The 17,079-nt window shown below is 43.1% G+C and overlaps 1 protein-coding gene across 5 annotated transcripts in view; it reads right to left on the bottom strand.

Moving 5' to 3' along the window:
- Nucleotides 1-4,363: 4,363 nt before the first annotated feature.
- Nucleotides 4,364-17,079, bottom strand: part of LOC124043758 (leucine-rich repeat flightless-interacting protein 2-like) — a 66,547-nt gene continuing 53,831 nt past the window's right edge. For 3 of the 5 annotated variants that reach the window (XM_046362685.1, XM_046362686.1, XM_046362687.1), the window contains 4 exons: nt 16,500-16,592; nt 16,144-16,236; nt 15,850-15,997; nt 10,310-15,141 (listed from right to left, as the gene is read on the bottom strand). In XM_046362685.1, the coding sequence (XP_046218641.1) occupies nt 12,638-15,141; nt 15,850-15,997; nt 16,144-16,236; nt 16,500-16,592 (2,838 nt within the window). In that variant the 3' untranslated portion in view covers nt 10,310-12,637. Of the gene's footprint in view, nt 6,024-6,853; nt 7,143-7,336; nt 7,455-7,783; nt 7,834-10,309; nt 15,142-15,849; nt 15,998-16,143; nt 16,237-16,499; nt 16,593-17,079 lie in introns of those variants that run through there. The other 2 variants (XM_046362688.1, XR_006840379.1) reach the window with 2 other exon arrangements.

The following is a 17,079-nucleotide window of genomic DNA, read 5'->3' as shown; positions in this document are numbered from 1 at the left end:
GGTAGTTCTATGTTAGTGGGACCAGTGGACTCAATAAGCTGAGTGAATGAGGAGCGGATGTCATCAACCTTCTCTTCAAAATGTTTGACAAAGTTGTCCGCAAAGAGGGAGTAGATGGGGGATGGGGATTAAGGAGGGAGGTAGGTGGAAAATAGTTTCCTAGGGTTAGAGGCAGAAGCTTGAAATTTAGAGTGATAGAAAGTGGCTTTAGCAGTGGACACAGAGGAAGATAATGTAGAGACGAGGGATTGAAAGAGTGGTAGATTCTCTGGAAGTCTAGTTTTCCTCAATTTTCACTCAGCTGCCCTGTTCTGTAAGCTCGCAATGAATCACTCAGCCACAGAGCAGAAGGGTAGGGCTGATCCCGGGAAGAAAGGGAACAGTTCGAGTTATAGGATGCAGAAAGGGAGGAGAGTAGGATTGAAGAGGCAGAATCGTGAGATAGGAGGTAGACAAAGGAGAGGATTGCGATGATTGTGGACTACAGGAAAAGGAGGACCAAGCATGCCCCCATTCTCATCGACAGGGCTGTAGTGGAGTAGGGTGAGCTTCAAGTTCCTTGGCGTCCACATCACCAACAAACTAACATGGTCCAAGCACATCAAGGCAGTCGGGAAGAGGGCACAACAAAACCTATTCCCCCTCAGGAGACTGAAAAGATTTGGCATGGGTCCTCAGATCCTGAAAAGGTTTTACAGCGCACCATTGAGTGCATCCTGACGGGTCGCATCACTGCTTGGTTTGGCAACTGCTCGGCCTCCGACCGCAAGTAACTACAGAGGGTAGCTTGTAAGGCCCAGTACATCACCTGGGCCGAGCTTCCTGCAATCCAGGACCTCTACCAGGCGGTGTCAGAGGAAGGCCCTGAAAATTGTCAAAGACCCCAGCCGCCCGAATCATAGACTTCTCTCTACTACCGCATGGCAAGTGGTACCGGAGCGCGAAGTGTAGGACCAAACGGCTTCTCAACAGCTTTTACCCCCAAGCCATAAGACTCCTGAACAGGTACCGCACCCCCAACCCCTCTTTTACGCTGCTGCTACTCACTGTTTATCATATATGCATAGTCTCTTCAACTATACACTCATGTACAGTTGAAGTCGGAAGTTTACATACGCCAAATACATTTAAACTCAGTTTTTCCTGACATTTAATCCTCAACTATACACTCATGTACAGTTGAAGTCGGAAGTTTACATACGCCAAATACATTTAAACTCAGTTTTTCCTGACATTTAATCCTAGTAAAAAGTCCCTGTCTTAGGTCAGTTAGGATCACCACTTTATTTTAAGAATGTGAGATGTCAGAATAATAGTAGAGAGAATAATTTATTTCAGCTTTTATTTCTTTCATCACATTCCCAGTCTGTCAGAAGTTTACATACACTCAATTAGTACTTGGTAGCATTGCCTTTAAATTGTTTAACTTGGGTCAAAGAGGCACGGAGTTTGAAGGCAGCCCCGAAATACATCCACAGGTACCCCTCCAATTGACTCAAATTATTTCAATTAACCTATCAGAGGCTTCTAAAGCCATGACATAATTTTCTGGAATTTTCCAAGATGTTTAAATGCACAGTCAACTTAGTGTATGTAAACTTCTGACTAGAATTGTGATACAGTGAAATAATCTGTCTGTAAACAATTGTTGGAAAAATTGCTTGCTCTCTCTAATTATCTCTCTCTTCTTTCTCTCAGAGGACCTGAGCCCTAGGACCATGCCCCAGGACTACCTGGCCTGATGACTCCTTGCTGTCCCCAGTCCACCTGGCTGTGCTGCTGCTCCAGTTTCAACTTCTGCCTGCGGCTATGGAACCCTGACCTGTTCACCGGGTGTGCTACCTGTCCCAGACCTGCTGTTTTCAACTCTCTTTCGACAGCAGGAGCGGTAGAGATACTATGAAAAGCCAACTGACAACCACAGTGAATATTATTATTTGACACTGCTGGTCATCTATGAACATTTGAACATCTTAGCCATGTTCTGTTATAATCTCCACCTGGCACAGCCAGAAGAGGACTGGCCACCCTTCATAGCCTGGTTCCTCTCTAGGTTTCTTCCTAGGTTCTGGCCTTTCTAGGGAGTTTTTCCTAGCCACCGTGCTTCTACACCTGCATTGTTTGCTGTTTGGGGTTTTAGGCTGGGTTTCTGTACAGTACTTTGATGTCAGCTGATGTAAGAAGAGCTTTATAAATAAATTTGATTGATTGACTTGTGTCATGCACAAAGTAGATGTCCTATCGACCAAAACTATAGTTTGTTAACAAGAAATTTGTGGAGTGTTTGAAAAACCATTTTTAATGACTCCAACCTAAGTGTATATAAACTTCCGACTTCAACTGTATACCATGAGTACCTTTCATATAACCATTAATATAGTGCTTAGCTTTAATCTCTTACAGGAATAAGAACAAAACTTAGTCCAAATGCTTTACACTAACTACAGCACTAGGCTCAAGTGGACAGAACAATAGACTAGCCTGGGCAAATGAAAAGTACTAGTGCTTACACCTACGTGTAATTTCTTATAAAGTAATCTAAAACATAAGTGTACCAAAATGGATTATGATATTAGCTAATCACATCTTATAAAAGTATGAAAACTAAAATAGTTTGCATGGGCATCCCTGTCGCTTGCTCAAATCTTCTGCAAAGCTAATGCCCTTCTCCCTGCAGATAAGCACCAGCTTTGCAGCTCTCCACAACTCGTCTCTCACGTTCCTCAACGCTAACATCGTGATGACCTGTGTCTGTTCTTCTCCTTTCTCTTGTATCCGAGACGGTGTGCAACATTTACCGCAATGTACAGGGTAGCAGGGGGATATGGAACAAACTTCCCAATAATGACAATCCAAGCCTTTTCAGTCTCAGCCCCGATCAGCGCTTGTATCGGCTCTGTTCAGCACTGGCTGTGTGCAACTCCTCGTTTTCTTTTGTCAGGGCAACTTAATTTTTTCAACATTTTCACATCAGTGGAGATATCCTTAATGCCTCCTGCATTAAACTCTAGGTTTGTAAATGTTTGCAATCAAGAGGTTATTTTTTATTTATCCTCTCATCAAAGCCATTCAGCGGAATAGCTAGTTAGTCAAATTTATTGTTTAAACCCTGGATTGCCTTAAATATGGCTTCATTGGTGATGGGCTGGGGTGTTTGTAGTCTCTTCAGGTTGGGGGGTTTCAAAGGGGTTAATTTGGACACCTGTACTAAAGACTAATTCTTCCGAACCTCAGTACCGTTACTTTTGGGGGAGTGTCAAAAATCTTCCATATCTCAGCTAATGTTAACAGCTAGCTAGTCTTGGCTGAACTTGCTTGAAGTATAACAAAGTGGAAAAGTGATGTTCTTTAAACCACCAAACTATATGAAAAAAAAAACCAGTATGAAATGTAACGGTGTTCGTCTCCAGGCCTGGGACGGTTCCTGGAGTTTGTGAAGGCTCAGCGGTACGAGTTTGTGCTGGAACCTGGAAACTTGCTCTTCAACCCTGGTATTGGAAGACTGGATGATGAAAATAAGAGCTGTATCTCAAGTCAAAAACAAATTCAGTTCAATTTGACCCCAATACAAAACAGTATGGAATTGAAATTTCCTGGGAAACAAGTGTAATTGCCTGAATCTACACTGTAAATGTATTTAGCTATACACTGTAGCAAAGTAGTGTGCACTTTCTGTACAACAGTTCAATATCCTCCCTCTCCTTCAGCCCTGTGGTTCCATAACACCCTGGTGTTAGTTTGGCGAGGGTGTCAACATCTTTTGGTGCCACCTGCTTGCAGAAAGTTTACAAGGACCCCTACGGTAATAAGAACCCTGTGGCACCTGCTTGGACCTTTCGGGCACTGGAGAGGGCATTACACATTCTGAAATTAACTGCCGCCAGACTATCAGGACTTCTATGGCTGTCGCATGGGTCAGAGCTACGCATACTCCTCCCTGCCAGCTAGGGTGGCACAGGCTGTCGGAGACTACGTTTCCCTGCAGCCCAGTAGCTCATCTGGCTCTGAAACTCAGTCCATGTCCAGAAACAATCTCTACCCCCTAGACACTAGTGAATTAATAGGTATGTAAGGGGTAGGCACTAGGGTTTCTGGACACTGCCTTGGAGTACACATATCATAGGTTCACATGACTGCCACATTAGCAGCTTTAAAATATGAATTTGAGACACCATGGACAGATTAAAGAAGCCTCTATGAATGTGTGTAAGTGAGCCAGTTTATCATATAATTCTATTTCACCTTCATGTTGAATATCATTGAATATGGGGAAGAATTTGATCCTTGTACTTGTAGAAAGAACTAAAATTGAGAGTGGGCACAGCAATCACTCATCTATTGGAGGTCAATTATTTAGACTCTGTTGGTACAGCATGGTTGGACATTTTATTGCACAAATATTACAATTCCTTAAGTCTCCTTACAAACATTTTAAAGCTTTGTAAACAGTGAAGCAGCATCTCCCTAGAGAGTGTGTGTTTGAGGGGGTCTCCTACCAACGTTCCCTTCCCCATTTTATGTAGTCTTTTTAATCACCATAAGCATCATCAGCACTAGCATGTCTCAACAAGCAAGAGTATGTGAGGTGGCAGGCCAACCAGTGACTTTATTGCTCGAAACTGAGGGAGAATCTCAATTGCATACTCCTAGCCTCCTTAAAACCCGTTGGAAGAGGCCGGAGGGGAGGGACCTCTGGCTTTCTCATCAAATGTGTTTTGAGGAGATAGGGCGTAAGGAGTATGCAATTGAGATCTTCCCTGAGACAAACTTCAATGGGGCTCTACCAGATTGGAGGGGGGGATACGCAGACTTCATGTAATTGGCTGCCCTGAGCCCAACTCAAAGCTGTGGCTGTAGTAGATTGGTTAATTAGTTTAGTCAAGCTGTTTAGGACCTAACAACTGTGTCCTGTTCATTAGGGAACTGTAGCAAAAGGATTGCAACAGAAAATGTGTATTTTATTGGACAATTTCAGGTAGTCCCTCCCTGTTTTACAATTTATTGTTTGGTGCCTAATGAACATGATCTGGGTACATTCAAAGACAAATCTGTCAAAAAATAAATAAATGAATCAGAGTTTTTTTTTAAAAAAATGGTTGAAATCACGTCGGCATGTAAAAACATTCTATGTGACAATTATTATATTGATTGTGGTAATAGAGACGGTGTAGCCTGGGAAGGTGGGATGCACACACAACCTTCCATGGCCTTTAGCCTACACAAGCCCTTGGACTTGAGACACAACAGGTAACAAACATACACACCCAACCACGGTAAAATGTGCTCATACTTTGGCTTTAGGACACAGATGAGAGAAATGCAGGGTATAAGAGCGGGATAAAAAAAATAAAAATACACGTGCACACAATAAATGCTCTCATATACACAGCACACCATGTTCACCCAGTTTAGGCCATGTCCTCTCGGTTTAGTAAATGTGGACATAGGGGGTTGAGTGAGGAGGCGGGTGGTTCAGGACAGAGGGACATTCAGTATTAGTCTGTACACTGGGGATGTGGGGTTGATAGGAGCGCCATGTAGCCCAAGCAGCCAGTGCGGTCCAAAGAACCCCCTCCAGTCCCAAGGCGCCCCCCTGTAGCGCCACATTTCCTATAATCCTCTGGTGCAGAGCAGCGCCACCCTCTGGTAGAGGAAGTGAGGCAGACTGGCACATATGCCTATGAAGAATTCTCATCATTGGAAAAAACAAAGACATGAAGAAAATGGCACATCGCACATTTTTGTGTGTTGTGCACTTCAGCGATTAGGATATCTCAAATTTCTCAAGGTTCTTTTCATAAGGCTGCGAGGCAGATGGAGAGGAGAGCTCAATGCAAGGTCGGACACTCCGTCATATGTGGACAGCCATTGGTGGACAGACAGGATAGGGTCGGAATTATGCTGGCAGGTCATCGTTAGGGAGTCGGTGCCGTGGTGCGATTGGCCTTCATCTTGTCCAGCCGCTTGGAGAGGTGGCTGTTGTTCGACTCAAGTTCGTCAATCTTATCCAGCGTTGACTGCAACTGCCATCAAGGAAGGAACAGAAGGCACTAAGATCAATCATTAACTTTAAATCGGAGACGCTATTATTCAAGATCAACAATGAATTAGTAACATACTGCTCCAATGTTTTTGTATTAAAATAAATACAATAAATGTTGTACCTTACAGCCCAATTCCCTTACTTCACCGTCTACCAAGTGTGTGTAACAGGGTTGGTTATGTTTCCGCTTGCCTCTAAAGAAATGCGTATTTAAATGATCAAGCGCTCTTATTGGTTGGTTCAATTCCGATGACAATAAGGCGTGTTGTTGCCCCCCTTGCAGATAGGGAGAGATCGCGATTGTCAGGTCTCCCCAGTATGAAAACGTGATGCAAGGGGTAAGTCACGTTCTGAATACTGTATTCTATTTTTATATTTTACAATGTGTACCAGTTTGCTGTACAATCCTGGATTATACATGTGTGGGTATATGGTACCTGTCAGGGATTAAGTGGCTTTCTGGGATGTGCTTTGGTATACGAGTGTGCTAGCTAGCATGCACTGATGTAATGGTCACATAAGCTCACTGCTAACACAGTTGTCATGCTACATATTTTACCATCGACAGCCATCAACATCATTAAGCCCTGCACAACTAACGTGCTGTTTCCCATTTAATCACAGGTAATAAAAAATGCTCAACTGGGACCACTGGCTGGGGTGACTTCTTTGAACTAAACACAACGCAAGGAGAGTACAATTAACATCTGTTACATCAGAAGCAATGTTCTGACGATTGTAGGCCCCTGACATCTGGTCTCTGCATAGCAGCTTGATTCAAGCCACATGACTGACAGCTGGGGGCCATACCTCTCTCTGCAGCGTGCGTTTCTCAGCCTTCAACTAGTCTTCCACTTTCTCTGCATTCTCTGACGCACCCTTGTAGCGGGTCACCTGACCCTCGAGCCTGGTAACCTGCAGATTGGTGAGAATCTCAGCCAATAACGAGTCAAAATAATAGTAACTATCTGTGATGATTATCGCTCTGCAATCAACCAGGTTAATGGCAGTACACTTACATTCTGTTCCAAAGCGGTCACCTCCTGCTCTGATTTGACAAGTTTGAACCTCAGGTCACTAAGTTGCCTGTTGGCATCTCCTGCAAATGTGTGTGTGTGTGTGGGGGGGGGGGACACAAGATCTGATGTGCAGCATATGAATACTATGGAAATCGCATTGTTAGGACTAACATTAATTTATGTCTCGAGTTATTCATTTCATAGGTCACAACATTTCAGGTGTGTGTCAGATGCCAAGGAACCAAAAAGCCTGCATTGGAGCTGTGGCTCTTACTCTGCAGGTCTTGTATGTGGGGGTCTGTGCCGTTCTCCAGAACCTCACCCTCTGGGCTAGAGCCCTCAGTCCCGTTCCTCAGTTTCTTTTGCTCTACTTGGGCCTTCAGTTTCTTCACCTATAGGGAGGACCACATTCAGAACATAGTTAAAACATCTGTCTGTATGTAAGTGAGTGACTTCACATTGTACAGTGACTTCAATTTAGTCCAGTCACCCATGCACCTCGGTTTATCGGCCTATCATTTCAACCAAGCATGATTTAACGTTAGTTCATCTCTACACAATTTAGCTGCAGCAAGTTCATTTTAGGTCCTACAGATTCAGAAAAGTTACAGCCCTATAAAAACAAGAAATAGCAGCAACACCAATGTAGCCAATTCAGTTGGGAAGTTCAGCTAACGTAACAAGTGACCCAGACAGACTATGTATAGATGTCCTTCCTCACCTGTCCTATCAAGTTCTCCCGCTCGTCAACCAGCTTTCTCAGGCGGATCTCTGAAAGAAACACAGGCAGATCGAGATTTAGAGCTCATCTGCTTCACTTCAGTATTACAGAAAATGTTGGACAACTGCTTACAGTACAGGATCAGTCTCGCATTAAATACACATTAAAAGTCTCACAGAACTTCTCACAATTATCGGTACAACTTTATGAGTAAGCATCTATAACCCATTTATTACACATAATTGCATTAGGTTCATGCAAGAACAATCATAACAACAACTTGTAAAACCAATGTTGACATACCAGGGGTGGGAGGAGCCAAGTACATGGACAGGGAGGGGCTGAGTCAGAGTGGGAGGAGTTTAGAGTCCCTTGATGCATGCAATGGAGCAGGTGTCCATTGGGAGAGGATATGTGAGGGGTGGGGCTATGGTTAGCATGCAGAAACTGTGGAGAGGACACTCAACCTCTAGGGCATTTTTATGCTAAACAGCGAATGGATGAGGGAAGACAAACATAAGAGATTTGCTTGTGCGTCAATGACAGGCAGACACCACTACATATTATACTATAATGCATAAGAACTACAGTTCCTTTCTCAAAGCTGGTAATGACTTACTTTATTCATTAAAGAAAAGGGTCAAGGTATTTCCTTACAAAAAGTGCACATGAAGAAACATTTAGACCAGAGATTAACAAAGGATTAATATTCTTACACTGTGTACAACTTGTCTAGCAGTCATATCATTATATGAATTCAGTACATATGGCATACAGTGTCTTCGGAACGTTTGACCCCTCGACTTTCTCCACATTTTGTTATGCTACAGCCTTATTCTGAAATGGATTTTAAAAAATGTTGCCCTCATCAAATCGACCATCAATACCCCATAACGACAAAGCGAAAACAGGTTTAGAAATGTTTGCAAATGAAAGAAAAATAACAGTAATACCTTATTTACTTAAGTATTCAGACCCTTCGCTATGAGAATCGAGATTGAGCTCTGGTGCATCCTGTTTCGATTGATCATCCGTGAAATGTTACCACAACTTGTTTGGAGTCCAGATGTGGCAAATTCAATTGATTTCACATGATTTGGAAAGGCAAACACCGTTCTATATAAAGGTCCCACAGTTGACAGCGCATGTCAGAGCAAAAACCAAGCCATGAGGTCGAAGGAATTGTCCATAGAGCTCCAAAATAGGATTGTGTAAAGGCACAGATCTGGGGAAGGGTACCAAAAAATGTCTGCAGCATTGAAGGTTCCCAAGAACACCGTGGTCTCCATCATTCTTAACCGGAAGAAGTTTGGAATCACCAAGACCCTTCCTAGAGCTGGCCGCCTGGCGAAAATGAGCAATCGGGGGAGAAGGGCCTTGGTCAGGGAGGTGACAAAGAACCCGATGGGCAGACTGGAGCTTGTCAGAGTTCCTCTGTGGAGATGGTTGTCCTTCTGGAAGGTACTCCCATCTCTGCAGCACTCCACCAATCGTGCCTTTACAGTGGAGTGGCCAGACGGAAGTCATTCCTCAGTAAAAAAGGCACATGACAGCCCGCTTGGAGTTGCCAAAAGGCACGTAAAGACTAATAGACCATGAATGCCAAGCACCACGTCTGGAGGAAACCTGGCACCATCCATACGGTTAAGCATGGTGGTGGCAGCATCAGGCGGTGGGGATGTTTTTCAGCGGCAGAGACTGGGAGAATAGTCAGGATCGAGGGAAAGATGAACGGAGCAAAGTACAAAGAGATACTTTGAGAACATGCTCCAGACCTCTCAGGACCTCAAACTGGGGTGAATGTTCACCATCCAACAGGACAACAACCCCAAGCACACAGCCAAGACAATGTAGGAGTGGCTTCGGAACAAGTCTCTGAATGTCCTTGAGTGACCCAGCCAGAGCCCGGACTTGAACATCTCTGGAGAGACCAGAAAATAGCCGTGCAGCAACTGTGATAGCGAAATTACAAGATTGTTATAATGCTGTTATTGCATCAAATGGTTGTTTTATGGAGTAGAATGGGTTTTTTGGAACACTCATCTGTGCGTGGTCTTCTAAAGTTGGGGCTAAATGCTTCCAGTAGATTTACAATGCCTTACAATGCCTTAGGCCTTATTCCATTCATGTGAGGGAGATGACTACGGTTTGACTGGAAGGTACCATGGAGAGATGGCTTGGGTATGGGTTTCTACACAATGTGAACATTGTTAGTATCGTTCATACAGATCCTAACCTTGTGACCCATTCCATACATCTGTTGTTTGTCATGAACATTCAGGATGTACTTTGCTAGAATTTCCATGACACAACGCTCCCCCATCCAACCTGACAGAGCTTGAGAGGATCTGCAGAGAAGAATGGGAGAAACTCCCCAAATACAGGTGTGCTAAGCTTGTAGCGTCATACCCAAGAAGACTCGAGGCTGTAATCGCTGCCAAAGGTACTTCAACAAAGTACTGAATAAATGGTCTGAATACTCAATTTTTTATTTTAATACATTTGCAAACATTTCTGAAAAATATATTTTTGCTTTGTCATTATGGGGTATTGTATTGTATGAGGGGAAAAAAACAATACATTTTTAGAATAAGGCTGTAACATAACAAAATGTGGGGAAAATAAATGGGTCTGAATACTTTCCGAACGCACTGTATACTAAACACAATGCATTTTTACAGTTTGCACATACAGTAATAGCCCAGGGCTTGGATTTCACCTGACATAGCCTACATGGACTTGACTTGTATCAAGGAGGATTTTTCAGCCAATTATTTAATGGCATGAGAGACTTGAGACAATCGCATCTGTTTGTTTCTTTTCTTCATCAAACGCTTTTTCCTAACCATACCACCAAAGCTAGTAAATATATGTTTTAGTTCTGGGTAACATTTTGACATTGTGAAGATGAAAGGTATTACAATAAATGATGTGCAATTAATTGCTACAGCATTTGTTTCTCGTGGTAATTACACAATATATAGATGCTTTATCATGCATTGATGTAACACCGTCCCTTGAATAGATGAGAAAATAAGAAAAAAAAAAATCAAATCAATATTATTACATTATATAGGTGCTTATAGGAGAGTATGGGAGATGTACCCTGCCAGGGCCAATGTGTTCCAGGCAAGCAGTAACACACCTGATGGATTCAACTTATCAACTACTACAACTAGCTTTCTTAGTTGATTCAGTTGAGTTACTGCTTATTTGGGAAAAAAGTCTGCATGGTAAGATTACCCATCCCATTTTATGGCCAACTTCCCAAAGCACTTAAGCAAAAAAAAAAAACACCTGGAAAACACTAATTTCACATAGGAAAACACATTGTACAATATAAAGGACAATACAGGGACATAAGCATAGTTTAAAGAAATAACAAAATAAATATATAATCCGCTGCAATATTGTCTCCTCAACGTCATTTTACCCATGTTGATCTACAGGATGTCATGCACATTAACATCTATTCAAGATAATATAGAACATCTCAAGACAATTATAGATGATTCTGCACAGCATTTCACCTAAAAAAAATAATAATTGTGTAACCCTTTACACTCGTGGGAATTGGCCTATATGGATAGGGATAAATGAAACATTTCTTACAGAAGAAATCATATGCATAACCATGGTAGCAATTGAAAAGGAACAGTTGAGATGGGACAATTATTAGACCAAAAGGTGAGTACACAACTGTTCACCTGACAATACTGAATCCTAACATTACACCGATTTTATGTGCATGTTACATTTACTGTACTTTTTGCCGCATTCGTTAACAAATTCAGTAACATAAGACTATTCCTGGAGAATGTGGGGTAGGTGCAACATAAGACTAAAAAAAATGACAAGGGTTTGAGTGAGAGGACTAACTGGTGTCTCCATTGTCTCGGAGTTTCGAAATTGTTAGATATTTACTGCATGGTCGGAACTAGAAGCACAAGCATTTCGTTACTCGCATTAACATCTGTTAACCATGTGTATGTGACTAATAAAATGTCATTTGAAGTGGCCAAAGTGTGCACGGTTCCTAAGCAATTTCCAATGCACTTTTATGACACAAGGACGAGTTTTCAACTACAAAAGGTACTTTTTGGAGTTCTCCTATGAATGCACCAATTTGTAAGTCGCTCTGGATAAGAGTGTCTGCTAAATGACTTAAATGTAAATGTAATGTAAATGTCCTAGCTGTGCCGTTGAGGAACTAGAGTAAGTACACTTGTAGTTGTTTCATTTGGAATACAATTTCACAGTGTTAGGCTTTCACAAGGCAATTCAGAGAAACTTTGGTGCACGTAGAAAGGAATCATGACTGAATTAAGGTGCGTGTGCCCTGGCAAATTTGCTTCACAATAAACATAAGCTCATTCTGTCCAGAACGACCCAGGGTATAACGCCAGGTCATCTTACAACTCGTAAATATTTGCAGTTTCTGTTGAGGGCAGACCTAAAAAACTAGGTCATTCGTCAGTCCTCCTCTTTCCCCTTGCCTCTTCCTTTCTTTACTGCCCTTTTTCGAGCCTGACCTAGATTGCTTTGACTATGCTCTCTTCTACCCTACTTTGACCCATATGGGATTTTCCTCCTCTACTGGCAAAGCCCCTACCGCGGTTGCATTCTGCAGCCTCTCACCTACACATTGTTGTTCAGACACACACACTCCCTCTGCAATGTCTTTCTGTTCGTATATTACGCAAATAAGTGATTAGTTGTTGTTCTTCATTGGCATTCTGGCCTGAAACTCTGGTTTGTGCTTTTTCTTCAGGGCTTCGGAGCTATTCTGGTGCACTCTGACCCCCGTTCAAGTGGCTGCTTTGCCACTATTGTGCTAACTCCCTCTACTGTGCCCTACGGTTTTCCTGTTGACTTGTCCCAGTCTTCCTCTTCCTTGATTACCTTCTCTCTACCTGGCTCTACCTCCATTTTGTTGCCTTCCATCATTCTTACCTCCTGGCTGACCTCTTGGGATGTTACTGGAAACACATTTGCAGAAACCACCGAATCTAGGTCGTTAAAGTCAAACGATTGACCCTCATCAATATCATCGTCCCCCTCATCATTCCCCTGCTCACTGGGTCCAGGTACCTTGTCACCCTCCAGCTTGGCCTCAATGGGATCGTCTTGCTCTTCTGCGTCGGCCACCATAGTGCATGGTTTGCTTTCTATGTATCCCTGTTCCCTAAAATAGTCAATTGTCTCCAGAGTTTCTTTTACAGGGTCCTGTAGTCGTGTTTCTGTATCATTCAGCTCGGTCTCTGTGGAGATCCCTCCATTTGATGCCTTTTCTTCATCAAGTGTAACTGGCTCGTTGTTGTCATCTAAGTGCTCGTCAGCGACTGGACAACCAGGTAGATCCATCAATTGTTGAGGCTGTCTTACGGTCTCAGCAGCAGGGCAGTTGCTGTCGAGCGATGTGCCACAGTTCTCTCCCGATACATTTTTGCATTTATCTACACTTGCTGGCAATGCTATGGAAATGTCTTTATGTTCAAGTGCATTTTTACACTCATCTGGGCTCCCATTTTGTTCATCCTGACCTGCCACGTTCAGGTATTTTATGGCATTTTCGGTAACATGCTCTGGGTGAGTAATGACACCATCATTGGCGATAAGGTCTTCAGGTACCATGCTCTTCTCGAGCGCCGTTCTTAGAAATATGCCACTGTGAAAGTTAATTCCCTCAGCCTTTGTGTCTTGGATTGTTTGAGTCTCATCAACTGAGACCTTGATTGCATCTTTTTTGACATTGTTTGAATTCTCAGCAGTGAACTCTTTCAAGTCCAATGGACATTTCGGGTCAGCTGAAGAGTTCAGGCAGTCTACAAAGTTATCAGGGTTGGTTGTGTACACTGTCTCGTCTTTTTGGGTACCAGTATATGTTGTGGATTCTAATTTCTCTTTAGGGTTATCAGCACTGGTTACACAATTGGTTATATATTGCTGGTTAACAGGATCCACGATACCAATGTCGCACTCATGGCATAATACGGATATCTCGCCTTCTGATTTTTTTGATTCCATGGAAGGTTTTTGGTTGTCCTTTTTGACAACTTCCTCACTCTTGGCTTGGTCCGTCAGAGCTACTTCTGGGGTTTCAATGGGAGGCTCCTCACTCTTAACCTCTACTCGGTCCTCTGCTAGTTGTTGTTCTTCTTCTTCCTTCATGTTCCCTCCCTCAGCTATGGTTTGTGCTTTTTCTTTAGGGCTTTGGAGTTCTCGATTTGGTGAACTACCGGTCCCTTCCTCTAGAAGCTCCGGTGTCTCTATTGTGATAACTTCCTCCACTACTGGCTCCTTATCTGTTGAGACTGAGTCCACATCCTTTTCTGTTTTGCTCCTCTTGTTATCGTCTCCCTGGTTTTCATCACCTTGTGTCTCTCCCTTCTTGCCTTTCTTCCTCTTTTTGCCTCCTTGGGCCTGTGGCTGCATATCAGTGGCCTCTGGCAACACTTCAGCCTTTGATTCAACTGGGCTCTTAGTAGTATCAAGGTTTGTCCTTTGGGGAATCTGTGTGCTATTTGTCATAGAGACTACACCCTTTTCTGTTGTGCTCTTCTTATAGTCTTCCTGCTTTTCATCACCTTGACTCTCTCCCTTCTTGCCTTTCTTCTTCTTCTTCTTCTTGCCTCCTTGGGCCTGTGGCTGAGTGTCAGTTGTCTCTGATAACGCTTCTGCCTTTGTTTTCTGAAGCTTAGGTTGAGGCTTACATTCTGATTTTATTGCGTTCTTACTAGTATCATGGTCAGTTCCTGGGCTATTCTGTGTGCCATTTTGTATGGTGTCCTCAATGGTTTCCCTAGGGTGAGGACATGAGTCTATACTTTTCACAACCTCTTTCCTCAATGCTATATTATCTTGTTCAGCTAATGCACCATATTCTGAGGTAGGCTCTTTTGTGTGATCACTACTCTTGGTGACTTTGGCCTCCATATCATATGCCTTGTAATCTTTTATTCCCATTTCCCATTTGTTTGTGGCCTCTACTCTCCCTTGCACTGTCCCCTCCATGTATGCTGGTTTGTATCCCTGCCCCTCTTCTGTAAGCTCTTCCTCAGGAACAATTACCTCAGAATCGCAAACCGGTCCATGCTTGACCTCTACTACCAGTATGCCATTGTCAGAGTCTTTGTTGACATTACTGCATTCAATCTCAACCTCATCCCCCAATTTGGGCGAGCATGGACGAGCCTCCATAGAAGTTTCGGTTTCAGAAACACCAGCGAGGCTACAGGGAGTGGGCGAGGTCAGATGGTTCTCTTGAACCGCCTCATGCGTTTCCACTTGCTGCCTGGACCTTCCTGGATCCACCATCTTATCTCCTCTACTTCCCAATTCCATATCCTGAGCTCTGCCTAAGAGATCATGAGGGGAGAACATAAGGGTCATATAGGCCAAACACTGTAGTCTGGTGTTTCAAGAATTGTAATTTTTCTGATGATCAAGATCTGTCAGTTGAAGCTGGGCCAATTAGCGCAAAGCAGAATTTGAAAGAATTTGGCCATAACCTAACCAAAAAGGAAAAGAAAGAAAGGGAAGAAGAATAGGAGGAGATCACAAAAACAAAGTTCTTGAACGTAGATTAATTGTCAAAGCAGAGGAGTAGGTCAGACACACCTTGGTACCTCAAACTTTGGCAAGCTGCAAATCTTTTAAACTTTGAAATGTCTGCTGTGGTGTTATTTTGCTTTGGAGTCATGCTCACTTCCACAAATCAGACAGCCATATGACCATCTCAATATGAAACCACTATGTAGGATACACATGGCACCAAAACAAGGGTGTTTACGCCATGTGCTTTAAATCATGGTTCAGATGGATTAATTCAAATTAAATCAGGCGTAGGGGTTTCAATGGGTTGGGAGGAGAATCAGTAGTGAAAGCTTAAAAGTTAAGTCACCGAAGTCCCCCAAAAATGGTGTCAGTCAACCAAACTCATGTTACGTATACAGCTTTGCATTAGGTGTGGGTATGATTTAAGTTAGCTATAATTTGGCAAAGCTATGAGGTAAGCAAAAGATGATTACAACATATGGCGATATTTGTCCCGTAATGGTGCTTACCGAGCATGATGTTCCCCCCTTCCGTGGGTGACGTCTTGGAGTCCTGAGCCAATTGATAAGCTGGATCTCTACTAGCTGACCTTTCAGTTACCATCTCCACCTTTTCCCTATTGGTGGTCAGGTCAGGTCCGAGGACAATTCCATGTTTCTGGGTAGGACATGAACACAGACTGATGACAGGCTTTTGGGTCTCACAACAGTAAATTATAGCTGCATAACTGCAATAGATAAACCCCATTTCAGGGGCCACTGTTTCATATTCAGAGCTCCGACTCCCATGAGATGACAAAGTACCTTCAGAATATCTTTCAGCTGGACCAGCTCATCCCTGAGCTCATCTCGCTCATTTTTGACGGCGTCCGAATACTCCTTTTGTTGCTCTAAGGCCTGAGCAGTGCCCCCAGTGGCGGGAGGAGGAAGTGCAGGTGAAGAACAAAGGAGTGATATGGGTGATGGAAGTGAAAGTGAGCATACAGTATACAGTTTCAAGTATTCATGCACTTGGCTAAAGTTTACAATTATTCACTTCTGCAGAGAAGTTTTTTAAGACCACAACACAGGTGCACATATCAAAATTGTGTGCGGGGGTTTACACATGCATACACCAAATGTACTAACAGAGTAAATGGATCAGAGTTCACAGGGCATACCTCAATCTTTTCATCCTTCCACTCTACGGTTTCCTGCAGGTCAGATATTTCCCTAACAAAGCTGTCCTGCTTGAGACGCAACTGACAGATCTCCTGGACAGTAGAAAAGCAGAAGATGATGGAACAAATAGGAGAGAGGGAGAGTGTGGGAGAGGAGTGAAAACAGTAGAAGATCAGCATGCAAGTAAGGAGACCGGGGAAATTCAGAAATAAGAAAACTGAAAGGTGGCAGGTAAGGTCGTTTTGGCTGATCTGACAAGCTTGGGGTTTTCCCTCGGAGGACTCGTTAGTAACTCCTCGCTCTGTTTTAGCATTTCTTTCATCACGTTGAACTGGAACACGCCGTAGGCATGTTTCTCACACTCAAAGTCCTGGGAAAGATGACAGATGTTTGAATGGCCTAACAATATGCAGGGATCATTTTGGCCCTAAACAGCTGCCTTATAATCCAGGAAATCGCACTAGCTACATTAGTTGTGGATTAAATCAATTTGGATAAAGGGCATTGTACACTATGAATTTAGGGATTTGTCGGCCATAGAAACCCTTGGTCGGACCGCCCAAGCGTTTATTTTGGTTG

Source organism: Oncorhynchus gorbuscha, linkage group LG09 (genome assembly GCF_021184085.1).
Source record: "Oncorhynchus gorbuscha isolate QuinsamMale2020 ecotype Even-year linkage group LG09, OgorEven_v1.0, whole genome shotgun sequence".
In the NCBI taxonomy this organism is placed as follows: Eukaryota; Metazoa; Chordata; class Actinopteri; order Salmoniformes; family Salmonidae; genus Oncorhynchus; species Oncorhynchus gorbuscha.
This window is presented reverse-complemented; position numbering and strand designations above follow the sequence as displayed.